This window comes from Polyodon spathula, chromosome 12, assembly GCF_017654505.1.
Source record: "Polyodon spathula isolate WHYD16114869_AA chromosome 12, ASM1765450v1, whole genome shotgun sequence".
NCBI classification, from domain to species: domain Eukaryota; kingdom Metazoa; phylum Chordata; class Actinopteri; order Acipenseriformes; family Polyodontidae; genus Polyodon; species Polyodon spathula.
In genome coordinates, this window is record NC_054545.1 from 32,927,542 (window position 1) to 32,950,318 (window position 22,777).

The 22,777-nt window shown below is 34.3% G+C and overlaps 1 protein-coding gene across 3 annotated transcripts in view; it reads right to left on the reverse strand.

Moving 5' to 3' along the window:
• Positions 1–1,955: 1,955 nt before the first annotated feature.
• Positions 1,956–22,777, reverse strand: part of LOC121324722 (gamma-aminobutyric acid receptor subunit beta-2) — a 53,073-nt gene continuing 32,251 nt past the window's right edge. For 2 of the 3 annotated variants that reach the window (XM_041266859.1, XM_041266858.1), the window contains exons 6-11: positions 20,460–20,542; positions 12,121–12,258; positions 10,085–10,237; positions 8,558–8,802; positions 7,275–7,415; positions 1,956–4,759 (exon numbers count right to left, since the gene is read on the reverse strand). In XM_041266859.1, coding sequence (XP_041122793.1) covers positions 4,412–4,759; positions 7,275–7,415; positions 8,558–8,802; positions 10,085–10,237; positions 12,121–12,258; positions 20,460–20,542 — 1,108 coding nt within the window. In that variant the 3' untranslated portion in view covers positions 1,956–4,411. The remainder of the gene's footprint in view (positions 4,760–7,274; positions 7,416–8,557; positions 8,803–10,084; positions 10,238–12,120; positions 12,259–20,459; positions 20,543–22,777) is intronic. The other variant, XM_041266860.1, reaches the window with a different exon arrangement.

The window sequence follows — 22,777 nt, forward strand, 5'->3', positions numbered from 1 at the left end:
TCACTGTGTGGTGTAAAAGAAATATATACAATGTGTTGCAATTACACATGACACATACTTATGCCACACCAGCTAGATTCAGTCCAATATTTTCATAACTTACAATGTGTGTATGATTTGTAAAAGTCCGGAGACAAAGCAGGATTCAATTTGACATTAACCTTCTCTGTGATATGAAATGTTATATATTTTACTACATTCTGCAATTTTGAATTATTTAATGAAATCAGGAAGAAAAAAAAAACTAAAAAAAAACTTGCATGACTTCAGTGGTAGTTCACAAACCTTGCTAGGACACTGTTGTTGTACTAAAATGAAACAAAGCTAGAAGCTGTTAATTTACTCACTAAGTGTGCAAGTGACACTCAGAAATATTTACATTATTGTTTAACATGTGAGCTTAAACCATGAAATTGCTTTGCATTCGCCTTACAGTAAAGTACAAATTAGGGAGTTAAAAATGTCTTTAAGAACCCGGCTAAAATTTACAAGAATGTATTTTCTGAGTGGAGGTCACTCACAGGATATCTCATATATACAACTAGCAACATGTTTCTGGAACAAAGTAACTAAACCCCAGGCGCCCACCCGTTGTGAAAAAATTATTACACCAAGATTTTAATTTTTTTTTCTAATATTCTATTAATTCAAATCATATTAAAGCACCAACAAACTCAGACAATTTGGTAACATTTTAAATTAGGCATCATTAATAAACAAGAAGTGAGCACACTATGAACAATGTTCTGCTTTCAGTTTAAATAATAACAATATTAGCGTATTAATTTGGGCATGTTTGATGATGACAGTCTAATTAGAAATGTTACCAATAATCTCAGGCTCTTTAGATATATTGAATAAATAGCAGAGATTACAAAGAAAAAAAAAATCATTAAATTGTGCAATTAACTTCCCTGTTTTTTGTTTGCGTTTGTTTGCTTGTTCAAAAGTAATAAAGATGAAACGTGTCTTTCCATTACAGTCTACAGTCATATTTACAATTACCATTAGGAGGATGCTCCAAAGTTAAAACTTTTTTTTTTTTTTGCAAACGTTTTTTTCATGACAGATGTCTGTTAAGATTACAGCTGTACAATACATTACTATATTTCATTTTGCAATGGAAATATCTAAACATGCAATATTGCTTTGCATGAATTACTACATGTGTTTTTTTTTTCTTTCTGTTCGATTGATGTAATTTTCTTGAGATTAAAAAGTGGAAGCGATGCTACTGAGGCCAATTATAATTACAGAAAAAAAGTGCAAAAAATGGGCAAATAATATTGAAATCCACTTTTAGAATATACACTCAATTTAAAGACTCAGACCCTGTTAAAATATCAATGTAATCCAAACAGAAACACAGTGGAATATGAAACTTGAAGGCTTCATATGCTAGTGGTGTCAACAAGCAGTACTGTGCTTTTCAATATTCCTGTTTTATGCAACGCCTGACCACTTTGTCACTGAATACTTTTTCACATACAGTATCTTTTAGTATGGAATTACTCACACAGATGGAGAATACTACAGGCTTTCAGATGTTAGATCCTGTACATATATGAATGCATAAACATTTTTTCAGCAAGAAATGGGTTACAGTTTCTTTACTCCAGTTTGAGCAATGACAAATAATAGTCTTCTTCATGATAACATATTCCTTTAAAATCCATGCATCTGAATTAAACCTTTTTAAAGACATAATCCATTCAAGACCCCCCATCACCACCAAAACCCTGAAATACTAAATATAAACATAACATTCCTTATGTAAACACGAAAATAAGCTTCATGAATCCTCACTTACATTGAAATGCATATCATAAATGTTAACAATCATATATATATATATATATATATATATATATATATATATATATATAATATATATATTATATATTTACTGATAATGACTCCTTCCATTGTGACTTTGATAGGGAACGACACATCATAATTTGTTGTGAAATGTCTATAACACACGCCTTAACTGCTGGCTCAGTATCCCATATTGAGTATAATTTAGAATGCAGAAATACAATTGTTGGGACTACTCAGAATTGCTGACAATTAAAATTGCAAATTAGATTTGTATTATTTTTTTTTTTTATTATTATATGAAATCGATTAGTATCTGAAAATATCTGAAAGTAACTACTTAACAACTTTTTTTTTTTGCATAATGACTTTCATTAGAAATATATTATATTACTTGGTGGTACTGATTCTTGCAAAAAGCAGGAACATTTAAATGTATGAATAAAGTAAATGATAGGGGGATAAAGAATGCCAAGGACAATGGCCCATTATAACGGTATACACAATAACCGATTTATTGATAGATAGATAAACTCATGGTAAACGTATGTCACTTAATTTGAAATATTAAAAGTAAGTACTTTTAGTTTCCTATGCAACTTGCAATGTATTCCTCTAGTTAAGCTTTAAGCTTATTTAATACAACGTGGGGGGTGAGCTCATTTTTGTATCTTTTGAAATTCATACATTTTCTTTTTTTAATATAAACTAGCTTTCTTGGGCACAGGGGCTTTATCCATATGGATGTAGAAAAGTGAGTATGTGGTGGATTTGGCAATGGACTTGCAGTCTGATTTATTTCAATCTGTTTGGCAACAGACTTAATGTGTTTTCCTGCAGTTAAATCTGTTGGACAACAACTTAACAAGAAAAGTAGCTCAATTCCAATGTTGACAACATCAGTTAGATTTGTCACTTACAGTCAGAAGCTGACACTGCACATTGCAAAAGCTGAAGGTCAATTTATGCACTCTATTGAGTCTTTCTCTCTAGATCCTGTTTGTTTTATAAGGATAGAAAAGTCTATTTATATTGTCAAAGGTTTATATTAAAATGACTTACATGCAGTGCATTAATTTCAGATGTACTCTTCAAAACTTGGGATTTACAACCAGAGACGTGTATCTTTTTAGGAACCAGTCCTAAAGATGGCAGGGCAAATTTGGAATACAGCTATGTTGCAAAATGTCTTTTTGTTTCTTTAATACTAGAAAAACGTTAGGGGGTTTGAAGAAATCATTGTTATTTTCATTGCTTTAAAAGATGTGTGTCATTACTATTAATTGTGAAAACTTTTTTTTACCGTGTTTACTGCCTTTAAGTAACTCCTAAAAAAACAAGACCAATCAAGTTCATAATTGGGTACCATCCTGTCTTACAATAAATATAAAAAAGTGCAATTCTGTTATATCAGGCCATGTTTATATACAATAATCTGCTTTTAAGAATTTTAAGCAAGTATTTGAACAAAAAAAAAAAACAAACAAAAAAAAAAAAACTTTGGAAGTCAATTATGATTGAATGTCTCATTGAGTAAGTTTCAGTTGGCTTATCTCATTCAGTAAATAAGAGTCCTAGTAGAAATATTTGTTTGTTATTAACAGCACATTCTTTGCAATAACTGGCAGTACAAAATGCTTGACATAGAAGGTTCCCTGGCCCAGTTAGCTTTGGTTAATCTGAAAATTGATTTTATAGTGCTGAAAATGAATCATCCCAGAATTCACACTTGACCAAAATGTGAATGCTATCAATGTAAGAGAAACATATGTGTGTCTATTTGTCATAAAAGGGTTGGGTATCTTCTTAACAGTTAGAAAGCCAGTTTCTCAATTACAAAATAAAATAAAACAGAATTGAATGACGCAATATACGGAATCAGTCAGATGACCACATCAGACCACGTCTAAAGCCTTGTATCCAATTTTACTGTACATGGAAAGTGAAACAAACACAAATAAATAAATAATATTCAATTTGTGTATAAAACACTTCACAAAAACACAATGGGAGGCATGCAAAATAAGGTAACAGTAGAACGAAAATAATTCATAAAAATGTACAATTTAAGTGACTTTCACCTGTTCTGCCTGTATCAGTAAATAAAAAAAACAAGATACAACGTGAAATCAGACATTTAACATATGTCTGTTTAAACATTGTCTTTATAGTTTATTCTGATGTTTTTTTTTGTTTTGTTTTTTTTGTTTTTTTAAATAGCAGTGGATGGAATTTTGCTTGACCCATTGAAAGTTCCAGAATTTGATCAATTAAGACAGGAAAGGTTATAAAGTCACTGTAATGTGAAAATATAAATACATAGGCACGTAAATAAATAAATAAATAAATAAATATGAACATAATAGTGTAGGCTTAATCGATGGATTTACTGTATATGCTAAATTCTGGAATAGGCACCGTTCATCGTTTCTCACACCTCTAAGGTTGTATATGTGTTAGCCAGCAATTAAGGTGTTCAAAGATCAAATGTAGTTAGTCCTGATTTATTTTGGATGTAATAATTCAAAAGTCTGGCTTGTGTTGTAAAATCGATCAACAAATTGAATGCTGTCTTCTGCATTCCTCAATCTTCTTAATTCACGTAGTAGAGCCAATAAACAACGTTGAAGAAGGAGAAAACCATGGGGAAAATCACTCGTGACCACCGGTCGATAGAGTTTACATCAGTCAAGTCAGGGATAGTAATTTTCAACTGGGAAGCACGCCTTCGTAGCCTGCTTTTCTTTTGTCCTACATGCCTTTCCATTGCATTCCGTCCAAAGCTGTGCCTGGCCAATCCTGCCTTGCGGTACTGAAGGGTGGAACTATCATAAGCAAGCATGGTGCTTCTTGGGTCACTAAGGCCCAATGTGAGCTCAGAGGTGGCCATTTCATTCTTCATTTCAAGAGTGCTCAGTAAAATATTTTCATGAGGATCCATCTAAAATAAAGACATATATTTTGTTATTCTAGACAGAACATTTAACAATAAACAATACGTTATTAAGGTTTAAGGTATTATGCTTTTTTAATACAATATATAATAAATTGTAGACCCTGTAATATATTCATATGACTGTTCTGTGTATTAGATCTTTCCTATTCATATTGAAGTTTCTTAAAAAAGGCTTTTTGCTGTGTTTTTCATATTGACAGTGAAAAGTGACAATGCTTCAGTCCACAGGGTTATCAGTCAGTGAACAGTGCAAGTATTCATATTTTTCACATCTGTAACTTCTAAGAGAGTCAAAACGTGACTGCCAGAGTAAATGTTCAAAACCATGGTGAACACTTAATTTTGCTTGAGTGGAAAAAGATGAGACAGTGTTAACATGAACAAATGCAAAAACAAAGGCTTGTTTTCTGTGGGGAATAAAACCATTGCCATGTTACATAACAAACACAAGGCCACCTACTATAGGAGCAGTAAACATATTGATTATTGCTTGAATGCAATTTTGATCTTTTTAACTAAGCTATTGTTTTAAATACACGCTTGTGCAGCATACATTATACCATATATATATATATATATTTCTTGAGCTAGCTTAACAATATATGCCTGGTAACTTCGATTTATTTGTTATGCACATGGAGCAGTGCAAACTGTTGCAATACTGGATGAGGTGGGAACATTTGAAATGCCATTGCAGTAGAGATAGACTGATTTGCATGCATGCACTTGTTAAATAGCAAAGTTATGTACTTTAGTTTTTTGCTTTGTTGATACTTTTGCTACAATAAACCACTGGGGAATCAGTACTGTAAGTATTACATGGTGGAACATCATTTTCTCACTTTACAGACGTGACAGAAAGGCTTTTTTGTACTTGTTCTTGTTTTATTCAGCAGTAATCGTTAATTAGATTATTTGCTAGAACCTGACACTGTTATGTGGACTATAATCTATTACATTATATCAAATAAATCAATTACACAATGGTATAGAGAAAAGATCTTGTACTGCTCTATTGTCTTAACATATAAAACAATGTAGACATGCAAATACAGTATGCTAAAACAGCAAAAGCTGTGGTTGCAAGTCAGATAATGTGAAATTGTCCACAGATATAATGCTAATTTATTTAACTCTTAACATTTTGGTTTGATGGAAAACAGAACCATAGTGTGCTTCACCTGTGAGTTAGAAGAATGTTTATGGTTTAGAGGAATCCCAGTTGTCTGATAAAGTACTTTATTGTAAATCAGACATCCTGAGGCCATGTTTTATAACTTAACAGTCAGGAGCTAGATAGAGCTTCGTTCGAACCTGCCTTTGGATTAAGAGAGATCAACAATTTTATCAGCGCACTGAAGGAGTCAAGACACAATTCTGTGGCAAGAAGGCTGTGTTTATGCAGGATAGGTTAATGTTTGGAAAATTGAAATGAAATCCCTGTGAGGGACAGAGCTTGCCTTCTGGTCCAGAAGCTCCCAGGTGGGAAACAGATGGGCACTCAGCTAGTAGGAAATTAACATGCAACAATACTAAGCCCTTAATCTACCAAGCAATGCAATGTCAGATATGGAACAGAGCCCTGCTAAGCAGCAGTTTGTTTTGTGTTGTTGAAACATTCAGACAATTGCAAGACAATAGAAAAGCAAATATTTACTAAATGAGTTAATTCTATAGAAATTGAAATGGTCCCATGACATATCAAAAGTCCTTAAGGATTCTACAGCAATAGTCATAAATCAATACATCGCTCTGGAATTGGGGCTATTTTTGTACACAAAAGATACAAGAAAACAAATTTCGATACAGTTCCATTAACATGATAAATTAACTTGGGAACAGAAACCTGAAAATACAGCAAGATCACTTTGATTAATGTTTAGCATCAGAATTCTCCAAATCACATCCACTTGTTCGAGAGGCCAGATCATTTTACATTTCTTAACCAAAGAATCCATGGGTCATTTTCAATTCAATTCATACTATAGCAAACAAGAATTCTTATTTTAAGACACAGAATAAACAGGCCTATTAGGACATATGAGTGCATGCTCTGTTTTTGAACACACAGCTCTGGTTTGCTTTGCTAGCTTCAGACCTGACAACACCCTAATGTTTATCAATGACAATAGGGTTCCAAACCTATATCCAATACTACTGCAAAACAATTCACATCCTCATTCACGATCAATACTGGGTTGTTTTTTTCGATTACTGTGTAACCCTGCTCAACTCCTTTTATCATTACTGAGCCATTTCAGAATTTGTTTTATGACTTCTTGTTTCAGGATTTCAAACTCTAGATTGCAGTTTGTATCAGGAGACCACAACCTCCTCACTCGCATCCAAAAATCTTTGTATTTTTTTTTAAACTGTACAGTACAGTTGTATAACGAATAATAATAATTTGATCGGTTTGTTCTTTGTGCAAACAGCACTGGATATAAAAAGGGAAACCGCAATGCACATATTCATTTTTACTTTTGTTTTAATCCAGTACCTTATTCTTTTGCTCGCCCAGTCCCATTGCTGCATCCTCCACAAAGATTGGCTCCCACATTGAGTCATGAGCATCAATTTCCCTCTGTTTCATTCTGGCATACAGTGCATCGTCTCTCTGAACTACATTTCCCACCATCCACTGCAAGTACACAACGTTATCAGGTCAAGGTGCACTTGTGATAGTTGCTAGGAGATATAAAGTGCCCGGAAATTCAATTTAGCCTGGTTCACCGAGATCAGTTTTAAATCTGTCATACAAGTTTTAGACTACAGAGAATGCATGTGTTTTGGCAGAACATAACAATGGAGTTGTCCCAATATATTACATTGATACGCGCCGCAACAGTTCTCTAAGGTATTACAGAAAACGTATATATTTTCCTATATTAAAATGAGACGTTAAAATGTAAAACATTATCAGTAACTGCCTTATCACAAACATCACCTGAAATAAAAAGCTTACATAAGTCATTCAACGAAAGTCAAGTTAGAGTTATAAAGCAAAAGTAAAATAAAACTAAAAAATAAATGGCCAGATTTCCTGGATATGGGTGTCCACAAAGTTGCCTGTGGTACTGTATGTGAAAAATAAAAATTGTGGAAAAGTTGTAATGTCTGCAATTCATGTGGACTTTGCAGTATGCCCTTCACATAACATAGTTATTCAGTGCTGGTCCACAGGTAGTGCCTGTAGCATTGTGCTTGCAATGAGAACTTGCAATGTGGTCCAAACAGTGTTTATCTGAAGATGACAGCAGTCTTCAGTGCATTACCAAAGTGTGTCTTTGTATGAGTACTGAAACCTGGAAAATTACCATCTTGGTTTCCCCACAGAGGACAATTCATAAAACCTTTGTCACAAAGACACATTTCAAGCATCATGCCATTGGCATGAGTGAAAAAAGATTATTTGGGTGAATGGTCAAGAGTCGACAATGACTTTTACAGACCTATAATTTTCACACAAAGGAAAGGGGTCTTAATTACACTTTTAATTACCATTGGAGGAATATTTCACAGAAACAACCAAATTCCACCTATATGAATGTTAGCTTTCTTTATTTACTAGCTGACAAAAACCTCATAAAGGGCTGAATTTCTGTTTATTGACTCTTACCATGACCAACACTAGCCTTATATAGCCATGTTCTTTTTTTTTTTGACAATTCTTTATCATATTGGCATGAAAGAGCTTAGCTTTTGTAAAACAAAAAAAGTGGCAATTATCAATTTCCTCATTCCCTTTTACTGGCCTAATTCAAACAAGGACACAGTTCCTACCTTGTTAGCTTCCATTCGTATTTTCTCATTGTTTGCAGTTGCTGCTTTCTCTGCTGCCTTCTTCTGTCGCTGTGGCCCCCTTCCGAAGAAGATGTAGTTGACCAGTGCATACTCCAACAGGGCCAAGAACACAAACACGAAGCAGCACATCAGGTACATATCTATGGCTTTGACATAGGGGATCTTGGGGAGGGTTTCTCTTAAGTGAGTATTAATTGTTGTCATGGTGAGCACCGTGGTAATTCCTGGGAAAAAACACAAGCTTGAGAATAATATCGTACTGTACAGGACTCTGAAATGTGTTCTTTAAGATAAATTCCAATCACTTATTAAAAAGCAATGGTTTGGGGTAAATACATTAATCTCAGGACATGGTGTGCTATAGTTTTTAATCACTGACTCCTTTAATTTATGCCAGGTTTACACTACTGTGCAGTGCTTGAGGAGGTATAGTATTCAGTATAAACTATCCAAATAATTGCCTGCAGACAACATTTTGGAAAAAGTAAAGTCAATTTTTCTAGTGAGCTTGAAGGAATTCTCTTATCGAATTACCCTGGGCAGATCAAGAGATGGTAAAGATGAAGAGAGACAATTGGATAAAATACTTGACAGAACTCACAAAATGATGGCTCACGCACTATTAGTTTGCATTTTTTATGACAAAAGGTTGATGGAAAATTTAATTTTCTTCCTTGTCACGTCAAACTCGTTAATATGAAGTGCCAACGCAGCCCTCCTGCCTAGTGCAATGGAGATCTTGAAATAAAATGAATGTATGCCAGAATGCCAACTTATTAATATTTTAAGCAAAGGCAAATGGATCATTTACTAGTACATAAGTATAATATTGCTGACTTAATCTCTTTCTATCTCCACCAGGTGCTTTTTGGAAATGCATATTTGAACGTTCTTATAAATCATAATTTGAATGCCAAACAGATATTCAGAGGAATTGCCCCACTACTGTAGTGCAAGTAATTCATTTAAACATCACATTGACTATTTTTTTTTTTTTATACTGCAAAGTTTTATACTTGATTATTGCTTAATTGCTGGGGCATTGTCTAAAAGTAATTTAGCTCCTGTCAACACTATGGTAGTGGCATTAATAACAATACTTCCACACTATGGAAGTGAAAATAAACACACTCATAAAAGTATAACTTAAACTGCTGATTTAAATTTCATTGACCAATACAAAGATGTTTTAGGTAAATAGGTAGAAAGATATTAAAGATGAATGAATTACATTGTGAAACTAAATGAGAAAGAAGAAGAAGAAGAAGAAGAAGAAGAAGAAGAAGAAGAAGAAGAAGAAGAAGAAGAAGAAGAAGAAGAAGAAGAAGAAGAAGAAGATGGGAAATAAGATTTTTTAAATGTATTTATTTTTTTATGAAAAAAGCAATTATATACTAGATATCTTAGAGAACAAACGGGTGTTTTAAGTAATTTGCCAAAACACTTTAATTCTGTTCCTGAAAAAGATGCTAGAATATGTATCTAATTCATGATAAAAATTCATACCTAAAGCAACTCTGGCAGCAGAGGCATCATAATTAATCCAAAATGAGACCCAAGAGAGAATTGTGATCAGAATTGAAGGCATGTATGTCTGCAGGATGAAGTATCCAATGTTTCTCTTCAGTTTGAAGCTGAGGGAGAGCCTGGGGTAAGCCCCTGTGAAGACATGGTTTAACAATGACTAGAATGGGGATTAAAAGTGAACACAAGGTTAGGATTGGTGTCCAGTGCGTTCCTGGGTGACAGGCCCTGCAGGTGGAGGTCTTCTAGATATTACCTGGAGGAATAACGCACGACAGGTTTACCATATGACTTTAAGTTCACCTGGACAATTTGGGATAATGCAGTTTAAAAAAAAAAAAAAAACTCTTTGCAATGCATTTTGGCACGTGAAGTTATTTATCGCTTAAAAAAAAAAACTCAGACATGTAAGTTTAAAGATGTTAGTTTAAAAAATATATAAAAACAGAAGAAAACCTGCTGTGGTCACTGTACTGCATTGATAAGCAGCTCCAGCTCCTGGGATCCAGAAACAGGACACTTTTTTGTTCTTAGGCCCTAATGTTTATTTTAAATCGGCATTGCTTTTACAGTTCCCCATAGATACATGGAAGAACTAGGACTCATAGAATCATTTGGTCTCATTATTGCAGGCTGTGACAAGATAGAATTATATATATATACACAAACACACTCACATACATATACAAACAAATACACACACACACACACACACACACATATGCTGTATGTATGCTGTATGCATATTTCTGAAAAGATCTAAAACAATTAGTCAATAACTATTATAAAATGTACATAAAATGGGTTTACTATTTATAAGGTTTTAAGTCTGTTCTTTTTGGAACTCTTGACCACTGAAGTTGCAGATCATTTCAGTATGTAAAAATATCAATCCTGACCATCCTGTAGCTCAGTTGACCATTTACAGTTAGTTTGCCATTGACATATGGTAAAGAAAATCTCAGCAATCAAAAATACTGCAGCTAAGCAAAGAGATGAAAACCACCTATGATTAATCATGTTTCTCGTAGACTTCTCAATCAGCTGGGGGTCAGATAAAACCTTGTGGATTACCAGAGTAAAGCAGATTTAAACAGGCTTCATAGCTTAGTGTGTATGCAATACTTTCAGCATATATAATGTCTACAACTAAGCTGGTGATTTGCTTTAGAAAAACAAATATTCCAACTATCCATCATTTCCTTTTAATGGATGCATTCTACAATGAGCAAAATGCAAGGAGTAAACCTGTGAAATTGCTATTCAAATTGCAGAGATGCTGTTCCAGTATACATATTAAAGATAATGGATCTGTAGCATCCTGAATGCACACTGTTTCAACATTCACATAATGCCATACTGTAACTTCAGAGACTCCCATATGTCTACTTTTTTTTTTAACATGTCCTAAGTATGCTCTTGATGTGACACAAGTTGATGCCTGTAAAAGTTGATATAATTTACTACCGCGACTGAAATTTGTAGCTACTTCCAGTGTCTCAGATTGCTACCATTTGTCTATAATTCATACATTAGTGTATAAAAGTTGTTCGAGTTCTTGGAAGCAGTTGAGGCACGCAGATGTGTAGTTTCTGTTCAGGCACTGGGTTGCCTAGATTGATTAGATCAGAATTCAGTTCACTTTGCTTTTAATGTTCTCAGAAAGTCCCATTACCAGAGGAATACCTGCATCCATCTTATTTTCAGATATGTATCCCTTAGAAAAGGACTTTTTTCCACTTGATTATATGTTTCTCATTTCATACTATACTGTGCTTAACATTGGAATGTCATTTTTTTTTTTTTACCACATTGTCCCAAACTCCCATACTGTACCTGACTTGATGATGTCTGTACTAGCTTTATTACACTTTACTATCCTTCTATTACAGCACTTTTATGAGCTAGCTGTTTTACAAAACATCAGTAGCACGACCTATACCAGCAACACCTCATACAATGTTAAAAAGCACAAAGCAATGTCCTTGTTATTCAATAATAACTTGACTTGCACTAACCTGTGGAAAACACCACATCCTTGGAGATAAGGTTGTAGTCTACAATGGAGAACTGGGGCAGCTCAATCCGTTCCACTCCCGTCACAGCACGATCTCCCCCACGCCAGTAGAAGTTAATGTCATCTGTGGTGTAGCCATCTGAAGGAGAGTGCAGAAGCATAGTGTTTGTGAAATGCAACAAAGACAAAAGTTGGTGGCTTAATGGTAACCTTGCCCATACATATACCTTGCCTATATATATATATATATATACCCTGCAGCACAGTGAAAGTAATAATATTCTTTTGCAAAAAAGATACAGTACTATTAGGGCTGGAACTTCTTGGTTTTTATTTTCTGAATCTATAACTCCCTTTAAATGTTAATTAGTAGTTGTTAAGCTGTCTCTGCATCCTAATAAAGAGAAAACTACATATTATAATCTGTGTTTAAGATTATAATTTTTTTTGCTGCAAATCAACATTTTAAAGGATGGCTTGCTATCAGTGTATACTGGGTATTTTATTCTGAAAAGAAAAACTGTTAAACAAGTGAAACTAACAAAAGCACAATGATAAACTCAGCAAGTGCAAGAATTAAATGCAATTAGGATCGGAGATTAGCAATTATGGTAATTTGTTAGCTCTGTTTGAAATAAAAATAAGACTAAACAGAATCAGACTCTGTCAAGATAAGAAGGTAAAAACAAGTGAAATTGTTTTGTAATTAATAGTTTTTTTTTTTCTCAGTTTAATTAGGAAACAGAATTGGGATTCAATTTGTTTGTGATGCAAAAAAAATAAAACCCGAAAACTTCAATGCCCAAGTGTTGTCATTGTCTTGGAATTGAGGTGAAAGATGCTAAACTTCTAAAATGGCTGTTGATTTCATTACTGGGTTACTTGATACGACTCCCATTAGTTCTACAGTACTGATTTTCCTCTTAATGATATTTTTATGCACCACATTGCATGTATATGTGTATGTGACAAATTCGGTTTAGAAAACGTTTCTTAGTTAATAGAGTGCCAGTTTATTAGGTACAGTATGTGTCTATTAACATTTGATATCCCACTGAATTCCTGTTCAATAATTATAAGGCTCTGTTCGTTAAAAGCTCAATATATCATTGTCATCTTAAATCTAAATATACACGCTTAATTCTGATATCAATCCCTTAATCAATAGTACTTTCTTTTCACAGCAAAATACCATTCTATTTCCTGAATTTCTCAGCTAATTCCCAGCTAATGATGTTTAAACAGGTCAGATTCATTCAAAACCCTACGGATATTATTTCCAAGTACACATATAAAAGATTTTGAGGCTCCTTTGAATATCACCATCAATTTGCATGCTTTCAACTACAGAGTAGTGACTAAGGTTTAAAATCCATGTTTCTTAGCTTGATTTGGTATGCATTTTTCACTTTGACAATGTACAGCTATAGATGAGTAAACTAAGAGATCTCTTGCTTTTCCTTCTGAGAGGAAATATGTAACTGAGTGTCAGTCACCTGTCCTGCAGTTTCAGTAAAGCAAGATTGCACAGCATGTGTTAAATACTGTACAATGAAAGCACGGGAGGCTAATACGTGCAGTCCAATATGGAAAAATGAGCTGCTGTATTGTTTTGAGCCAACAGAGACCAATTCATATGAAACAATGGCACATCAGTTTTGGTTTGAGAAAAACAAAAATCCACAATCAGCAAGTGAATTCAGTTGTTTCCTGAAAGTTGTTGAATGATGAAAACTCTTCAGTTCCACTATTCCCCCATTATATTTTCTTTGAATTTTAATAGCCATACAGTGCATTGTATATATCAGGGGGCATTAATTAAAATGGACTTACGTCATCACAGTTTTTTAAATAAATCTTACATTTTCTACCAGCTGTAGAGAGCTTTGTTTTAAAAAATATGGCTTCTGTAGGTTTTTCCATTTCACATGTTTTGTGCTTTTGTCAAGCCCTTTTGATGAATGACTATCTCATCTAAATTGTGTGTGCTTTTATGCTTTCATGAAATAAACTACATTCATATTTATTTTCACCACAGGTAGGTGCACTTCTTTCAGCTGGCCCTGTGTATAGTGCAGCTTACGTATTCACTCTAAACCCCTATGCCTTTATCCCATTGCACAGCACGACAAGGGTTTAAGTGTAGGGATTAAAGTAGACCAGAGACACAAATTGACCCACACCAATCTTTCCAAGGTAGAAAAAATTATGCATTTGTCCTCTTCACAAAAGAAAGGCTATTCAACTTTAAAAAAGAAACACATAAGCTCCAGGTACCCTTTGTACAGTAACTAAAGCATTGCATCACCCCTAAGCCCTTAAGCACTTAATACTAAAATGACCAATTACATCATCAAATTTAAGGGCAGTCTACAGCAAATGTTTTTCTCTAGTATCATTTTGTATTATGTAATATACACTTAGCCATGCATACATTTTTAACAGATGCGCTTAATATTTAATTAACTGGATCACTGTGGTGTAACAAATCAGGACAGTACCCTCCCAGCATCCTGTAAACCCTTCAAAGAAGAAACATGCAATCAAATTAAAAAGGTGAATTTATCTTTAGCTGTTCAGCTTTTCCTTGTGAAACTCATTAACAATGTTTATCAAGTTTTAATCCAAGTCGCTGGCATTTTGTGTTGATTTGCATTCAGAAAAGCAGGCGATGCAAATGTACACAGCTGCGTATACTGGCTATATTAAACTGCAAAGTCCTTACTAAACCAAAGTCACCACATTCCTTTCGTAACACTCTTCTATTTGTGCTTATTTATGTTGGAAGGAACCACAGTAGTTATAAACAGACACCAGATTTCCTATTGAATTATGTAAGTAAATGTCAATCTAGCCAAACTTTATACACATACAAAAAGCTTCTGTTAGATTAAAAAGATCAGCTGTAAAAAGATTACTCAATGCAGTTATTGTGTAACTTCAATTGGCAGATGGGATGACCCTAAGCAGCATGTCTGGAGACAGTGACATTTTTGGTTTTGCAACACAGTCATTAAATAGATCGAATATGATTGACTGTAGGTCTGATGCATGCATTTGGAAATGTATTGTATTCTGAGTGATTATGCGAAGTGTGGGTAGGTTGGCTTCACATATAAAATAATATGATATTTGCAAAATGGGCTTAGCTGCAAAATGCATCAGACACTATATAGAGAGGGGATGTTAAAAAACATAGCGTTTATACAGTATTTCTAAACACACACACACACACACACACACACACACACACACACACACATATATATATATATATATATATATGGAAGTTTAAAAATTGGAATAGCTGGGTCACAATGTTTTTCTCCATCCGTATTCTTACTTTGTGTAGTTCCGCTGGATAATTGATACATTCAGCACTTGTACCTGCTCAAGATTGAATGCAGGATTTTAGAAAACAGATGGATTGACAGTCTCTTTCTTTTTATCCACACAGTAACAGAAACCATGGTAACAAAAGATTCCCTGCAAGCACTTTAAGGAGGTAATTGCATACTGTATAAATACATGTGATATTTATACAGTATGCAATTACATAACAGGCACATTAAAATGAAATGTTACCACGTTATCCACACCAGGAATCCTCTCTTAAGTGGTGCCTACACTGTCACAGCTCTTGGGGGAGCAAAACGCATCACAGCAATCATTAGTCCACTCATGGATCGATCACTCCATCACATTTATAATTACAGACATCAGGAGACACCAGATATGAGAAATAATATCCTTTAAATGAATGGCATGCCTGCCCTTTAGATTCAGTGGGTATGTGGGTTCCGTCCAATGAAGCATGAGACCAAAAGGAATTCTCTAATGTTTCTCTTCATCATCAGCCACGGAGAAGAAAAAAAATGCATAGAACAGGTTGTGTATGTGTGTGTCTTTACGAAAGCCATAATCAAAAAGCTTGTTATCCACAATGATCCCCTGATAAAACATTTGTGAATACAGAAAATGCAAGTCTCTTACCAAATGTATTGAACATATTTAGTTCTAGTTGGCATTGCATTTGGATTGAGATATTCAAAATAAGAATAACTGAACGCGTGCAGGGTCAGTTCTTTTTAACTGGGTGTGTGGTCTATGTTGTATCAGTCCAGTATCTTTGTGACTGTATGGACTGCAGACTTTGGATGAATTTCACAAAGCCGTTATTACGGAATCCAATTCCCGGTTTATTCCAAATACACAGACATTCACTGTCCTTTACTAAACTTAAAATTCTAAATCATACAGGAATCATATTGAAATTGGGTTGTATTGACTAAATCCAGTTTGAGGGCTTTTTAAAACTGCTGCCGCCATTGGTGGTTCCACAATTCATCACCCACCATTACAATCCAATGGGGGCTAAGCAAATGCACACCTGCCCAACCAAACCTGTAAACTAACTGGTTTCAGATAGGTAGCTTTCATGTGACATTTATTTTATCTTTATTATCATTTATTTTATCTTTATTATCATCATATAATTCAGTTGTATATGCTATCCCTGCACAAAATGCATCCATTCAGATTCTCTTATTTTTAGACCCCTTATATTTTTGGAGGGAATATATACATCTGTGACTAAACATTTTCCTAATAGTGATGGTTCTCCCTTTCTTTCTGCTCAAGATGCATAACTCCAGTCACGGTCCATTACCAAACGGGAGAGCCTTCAGCATCAGGCACTAGCTCTTAAGCAGTTTACTCATCTATAATGCCATAACACTTAACAACTGTAAACACACATTTCTGAGTTGTGCTAAAATAAAGAATTTCGCATTGACACAGGCTTTCAACTCACTACAGCTTCACAGACAATTGCTGAAAGCCATGTTAGGATCTGACTGGAATGAGGAAAGAAAAAGAACATTGTTTACTCTTGTTTGTTTCCTGTTCAGAACCATTTATTCTCCCAAGAAATCACCACTTCTGGGGACATCCATGCCCAGAAAACCAGTCAGGCACTAAAAACAAAATTCATATGAGCATAGCAGAGACCTTTTATGCACCAGTGGCTTCCTAATAAAACGTTGTCAGCCTGTGTGGTTTTAAGCACTGATTGGCCTTTAGAAGTGTATTTATAAATCAGCGCATCACTGGTGATGAACCACAAAGCCCAATTGTTTAAAGACCTACTAGACTTCTTTCATGCTCATTAAAACTGACTACCCTCTATGGGCTTAAATCATAATGCTAAAGCGGTTCTTTCTCATTTTATGTATTACTTTTCTTTGCTTAAAGGCTTCTAATTATGATTTATTATGCAAAGAGCGCATTATATACAATGCGCACATGCAATGCTCTTAATCTATGTGCAATGCAGTGACCCTTGATTTACTTCCTGAAAGGAAATTTATTATGATTCATTTTATAATGGATTCCTAATTGAATAATGAAGATGGAAAGTCAACTATGTGCTTTACACTTCATTTACTAAATGTACCTAAATACACATGTTAGTCTTGCTACTTGATTATGTTTTCATAAAGCAATCACAAAAACTAATGATGAGTGGTTATGAACTCTCAGGACCCTATTTTGAATCGAGTGCAAAAACAAGGTCACGTTTTTCTGAGAGGAATAAAACCATTTAAATGGTGCTGTATATAAATATCAAAAACGACTTAGTTGCAGGAAGGCATCAAACTTATTTAACTTTTTATTGCTTCAGAAAAGGGCCCTTGGTTCTCTTGTCACAAATGGAGTTTTATAAGACCTCAGACTTTCACTAAAAGTGTTTACTGATGATAAATGGTTTGCATTGCATTATTAGTTCTAAATGGCAACATCACAAGGGAGACAGACATTGCAGATTGACTTCAAAACTGTCCCTTATTTTGTTAGGGAGACCCATATGTGGATTAAACAGTTGCTACTTTGACTTTAGCAGTCCTTGTTTTGGTTAAAATATTTATGAAACAGAAACAGATATAAAAACTCATTTCAAAATATAATTTGTCACTGTCCATGGGACTAAACTGTGTTTTCTATTTCTAAAAAAAAAAAAAAAAAAAAAAACTATTCAAAAGGTCTGGAAGAGCTGCCGTGAAGAAGATCAACCATTTATGACAGAGTATAATTCTTTGCATTAACTGAAACTGGTAACAGCTATCTAAAGAACAAGTCCTCGAGCCACAAACACATGCTTTCGCTTGACTATCACAAAAAAAGAAATTAGGAGAGTGTCAGCTGTGTAACGCTTAATAAAATGTTGTCTTTCTACTCTAATAGCTGCTGTTCATATTCTATATACCCTTAAAACACATTCACTATGCAGTTACTCCACGTCTGCCCTTGGAAAAAATAACAGGTAATGTTGTAAAGGAAGCAAGAAAAACAAAGCTTTACATAAGGGATATTGATTGAATACACAATAAAATGGTGCATAAATTCACTTAGTTTGGGGTATTTTGGGACCAAGGGGAGTGCAATGGCACATGAAAATGCCCATTGAAGCACATATCACATTTTATTTAACTATGAAAATTAACAATGCTGAATGAATGAGATCTATAGTTTCTCATAGTTAATTAACCAAGTTATATGCACACATGTGCACTGTGCACTGTTGTGGCGAAAGAAAAATCAAACAACACCAACAACAGTGGAACAGATTTCTAACATTTGACTTTATTTAATCAATCAAAATTTGACTCACAATCTTTGTCAAAAGAGCCTATTCAGCTCAATCAATATGAGAATATTGACACTGCTTTGTAAAGCTGATTTCTGATCTCTCTGGGATCAAGTTGTAGAACTATTTTATTCACAAAGGTCTGCAAGTTATTATCTTTCTATTATAAAGGCTTTCAGTCAATTCTGTTTTTTTTTACATTAGCTACTCTTCTTACTAATCCTTCTTGCTATTGCTGTTTTTCAAGGATCACCTAATGCTGAATAGCTTTGACATTTATGCCTCCAAGTAATAAAGTAACATTGCATTAAGTGCATTGGCAAGATGCAACTAATTTGTACTTAACCTCTTTAATTGTAGTATATGAACTGCTTTTAGTTACTTGTTGTGTCGCTTTGGGACATCTACAGTATATAGTATCACTGTTAAAAATGCACAATTCACTTAGGATAGAACACAACGTGTACATTATAAAAAACAGAAACACTTCTCCCCATTTAATTGCTTCCATAACATGTATATAGCTTCAAATGCAATTGCATTTCTTTGTTTCCTTACCTTAATGAAATATCTGGTCAAATACTGAACATATTGGCCAGTCAACCAGTTTTGTGGACTTTTGGTAAGAGGACGACTACTGACTTTCAGTTCTCCTGTATTTTTGTGGGTAATTGCTAAGGTGAGCGAGCAAAAATGAAGAGACAAAAATCGGGCACTCTAAAATGTATATTTAAACAATAAATAAATAAAAACAAAGAACCCAGAACCACTCAGGAAGGCATTTTTTAAGTAAAAAAAAAAAATTAAAAAGGCCTTTGAAGCCATAAACCAATTAAAAACTTACATAGGAAAAAAGAGTATAACTTGAAAGGAAAAAACATAATGAATGTTTGTGAGGATGAAACTACCTTGCTTAACTACAAAGGAAAGCTGGCTTAGGGCAAGAGGTTTTAGAAAATCTCACTAGGGGTGAATAAGCTCAAAATCATGCCTCCAATATTCATGAAAGTTATTTGCCAAGGGATGGGGAAGAGAGTGTTAAAACATAGTCTAGCGTGCATAATGCCATTTTTTTTTTTTTTTTTAATATAACCCAATTATTGGCATGCATCTCTTCAATAACACAAGGCTTGCTTATGGTAATTACATTACTGAGAACATTACCTTTATGGGAAATCATCTTGACGATAAGTGCTTTAAATTAAAAACAGCAATTATTTCTCTATAGACCTGGATTGAATTAATTCCATGAAGCATTTCTAAGTAAAATTGTTTTTTTTATTGTGAGATTTTACACAATTACCCATGAATATGACATTGTATTGAGTCATCTCCAAGAATAACCCTTCTGAAGTAAGCTGTTTATAAGAATTATGGATGATACTGAAAACTTAATAGCAAGTCACACAGTATTGGAGCCATTTAGAACTTCAGTGTTATTCCCTTAAGATGCATGCAATAAATGCTGATTATTGGAGTGGAGACATCAAGGTTCTTGGTGCATAGTTAGTCCATAGCAGGTGGTTTACTTGAAAAATATACATTCTAAAATGTTTATTAGTACGTGTTTTGAAGAGAGAGATAGAGAGAGAGAGAGACAGAGAGAGAGAGAGAGAGTGAGAGAGAGAGAGATTGACAGCGCACGAGTGGGTGAAGGATATTTGAAAACCACTGACTATATCATTAATACTCACAGCTCTCTATCTCTAAAGTGCAGTTCTGTTCATCCAAGGGATATCTCCTCAGATCCATCATACAAGCTGCGGTCGTAGTAATTCTGAAAGGCAATGACACAATTATTGTTTTTTAAATGTTCTGGTTTAATCTGCTGACACACAACATAAATAAGACAGACTTCTGTAAACACATTAGCCCCTTAGTTGTTATGTTACTATACAGAGACAATTAGGCAGAATATAAAGCTATCTACAGATAGATTGTTTATCATGTTAAGTATGCAGTAAGAGATCTGTAAAGCCATTTTACATAATGTATTGCCTCTTAGTTCAGTAAGATAAACCATACCAACAAATACTTTTATGAACTCTTCTCTTACTGATTTCCCATATGATTTGTAACTATTATTTTTAATAACACAATTCCAACAGAATTCAGAGTCTTCTTCTTGGCAGATGTGGTAGCAATACCGTTTCTCTGGGGTCTCACAGCGTGGAAGCAGTACCTACCATTTCAATCAAAAGCGATTATATGACAATCTGTGAAACACAAGAACCCATTTCAAAACAGCTCAATACAGTCTGATAAATAAACAGTCTTTACTGAGCCTTTCACAATGTACATTGTGTGGGCATGGAGAGGATTCAAACACAAAATCAAATCCATGTCCTAGTTCATGGCTTCTATAAATCACCTTGTCAACCAGCAACCTACAGTCCTCCCTTCAGAATCTCATCACCATACTATTATAAATAAATTATATTTTATAAGGTATATACCTGCCACATATACAAATTTAAAACATCAGAAATGTTATGGTACTTGATTCAACTATACATTGCTGGTTTCAACATATATACAATTTATAAGTTAATTGAATTAAAAAGGCACAAACTATCACATTGGTTTTTTGTTACAGTTACTATGGCAAAGAAAGGCAACACATCTCCAAACAAGATTTCTGTGGTTTACTGTAGGTCAATGGAAAAAAAAAACAATACTGTGTCTTTAAACAACAATACATTTTTGACAAACTGACACCATTTTTGACAATCAAACCTGATTTACCTGTAAATAATGTTGAGGTATAACTATGGTATATTTAAATACTTTCGGGGTAGTCAAAGTGGAAATATCTAAGCTCCATGAAGTATTTATAACTGTGCCTTTAGAGACATGTATAGCTCTCAAGGCCTGCATACGTTTTTTGTTTATAAAACCTACACATCCCAGTACTTCTTGCTTTATTAATCCGACTGGCCCATCAAAGCAGAAATACAAGACTAAGATTAAACAAAAGGCATTTCCTTTCCACTGAAATAATGGGATAAGGTTAGACTGGATTGGATTGCATGATAGATAGCATCCAATCCAATGCATTCCAATCTTGTCTGGGAGAGAGATTTAATTGGACAAATAGAATAGATATTCAATAAGACTCGTTTAAGGAATCCCACTGTTCCACATATTTTCCCTGTGGTAACGTTCTCAAGCTCCCCACATGCGGCATACGGTTGTATTTAATAATGTAGATTATAAGAATGCATTCCACTTCAAAGTGACTTCATGTGAGTCTAAGTCCAGGTCCCAAAGGGACACTGCACCTTTATTGTAAATGACAATCTGGTGAGCTACTGATGCTTAAAATACCAGAACGGGGCCCAGAAAGTTTTAACAAATGCTACAGCCATGACAAACAAATGTGGTGGCCTTTGTGTTCACTGCAGTATGGGCAAAAATAACTTAGTTGTTCTCCAAATGCAGATGACACAGAATTTTTCAAATCGGTACATCCATCTAATATTCAGTTCAGACATCATCTCTGATTTCCACAACATGTAACGTATTATCGATGTATTATAAAAGCACTTCCCCTTTAAGTCTGGCCCATCGTGATAGAAAAGTATCAACCTATTTATCATAATGACATCCCAATCAATGTAAAACCTGTATAACCCAGAATACAGATCAACTGATGTTCACAACTAACCTTGGTGGACTAGATAACAAATTTGAAATCACCAATAGTTATGGAAGTTTAAAATATGTTCTTATGTTATTTTCATTGTCACTATAATATAGGAGGTTTTGTTTCTGCTTAAGTAATGTTTATGTGAAGTCTTAGGACATTTTATAAATAGAAATTATCTTCTGGTAATTCAGCTAAATGTTAAAAATGCCTGCTGTCTTTGTTTCACCTCATGCACTATGATATAACAATCAGCATAATTATTATCAATTACCAGAGTAGCTGTCACACCCGAGCTGTGGGGTCTGCGACTGCAGCACCCACACAGTACAGCAGGTACAGTTGATTAAGAAGAAGATATAAGTC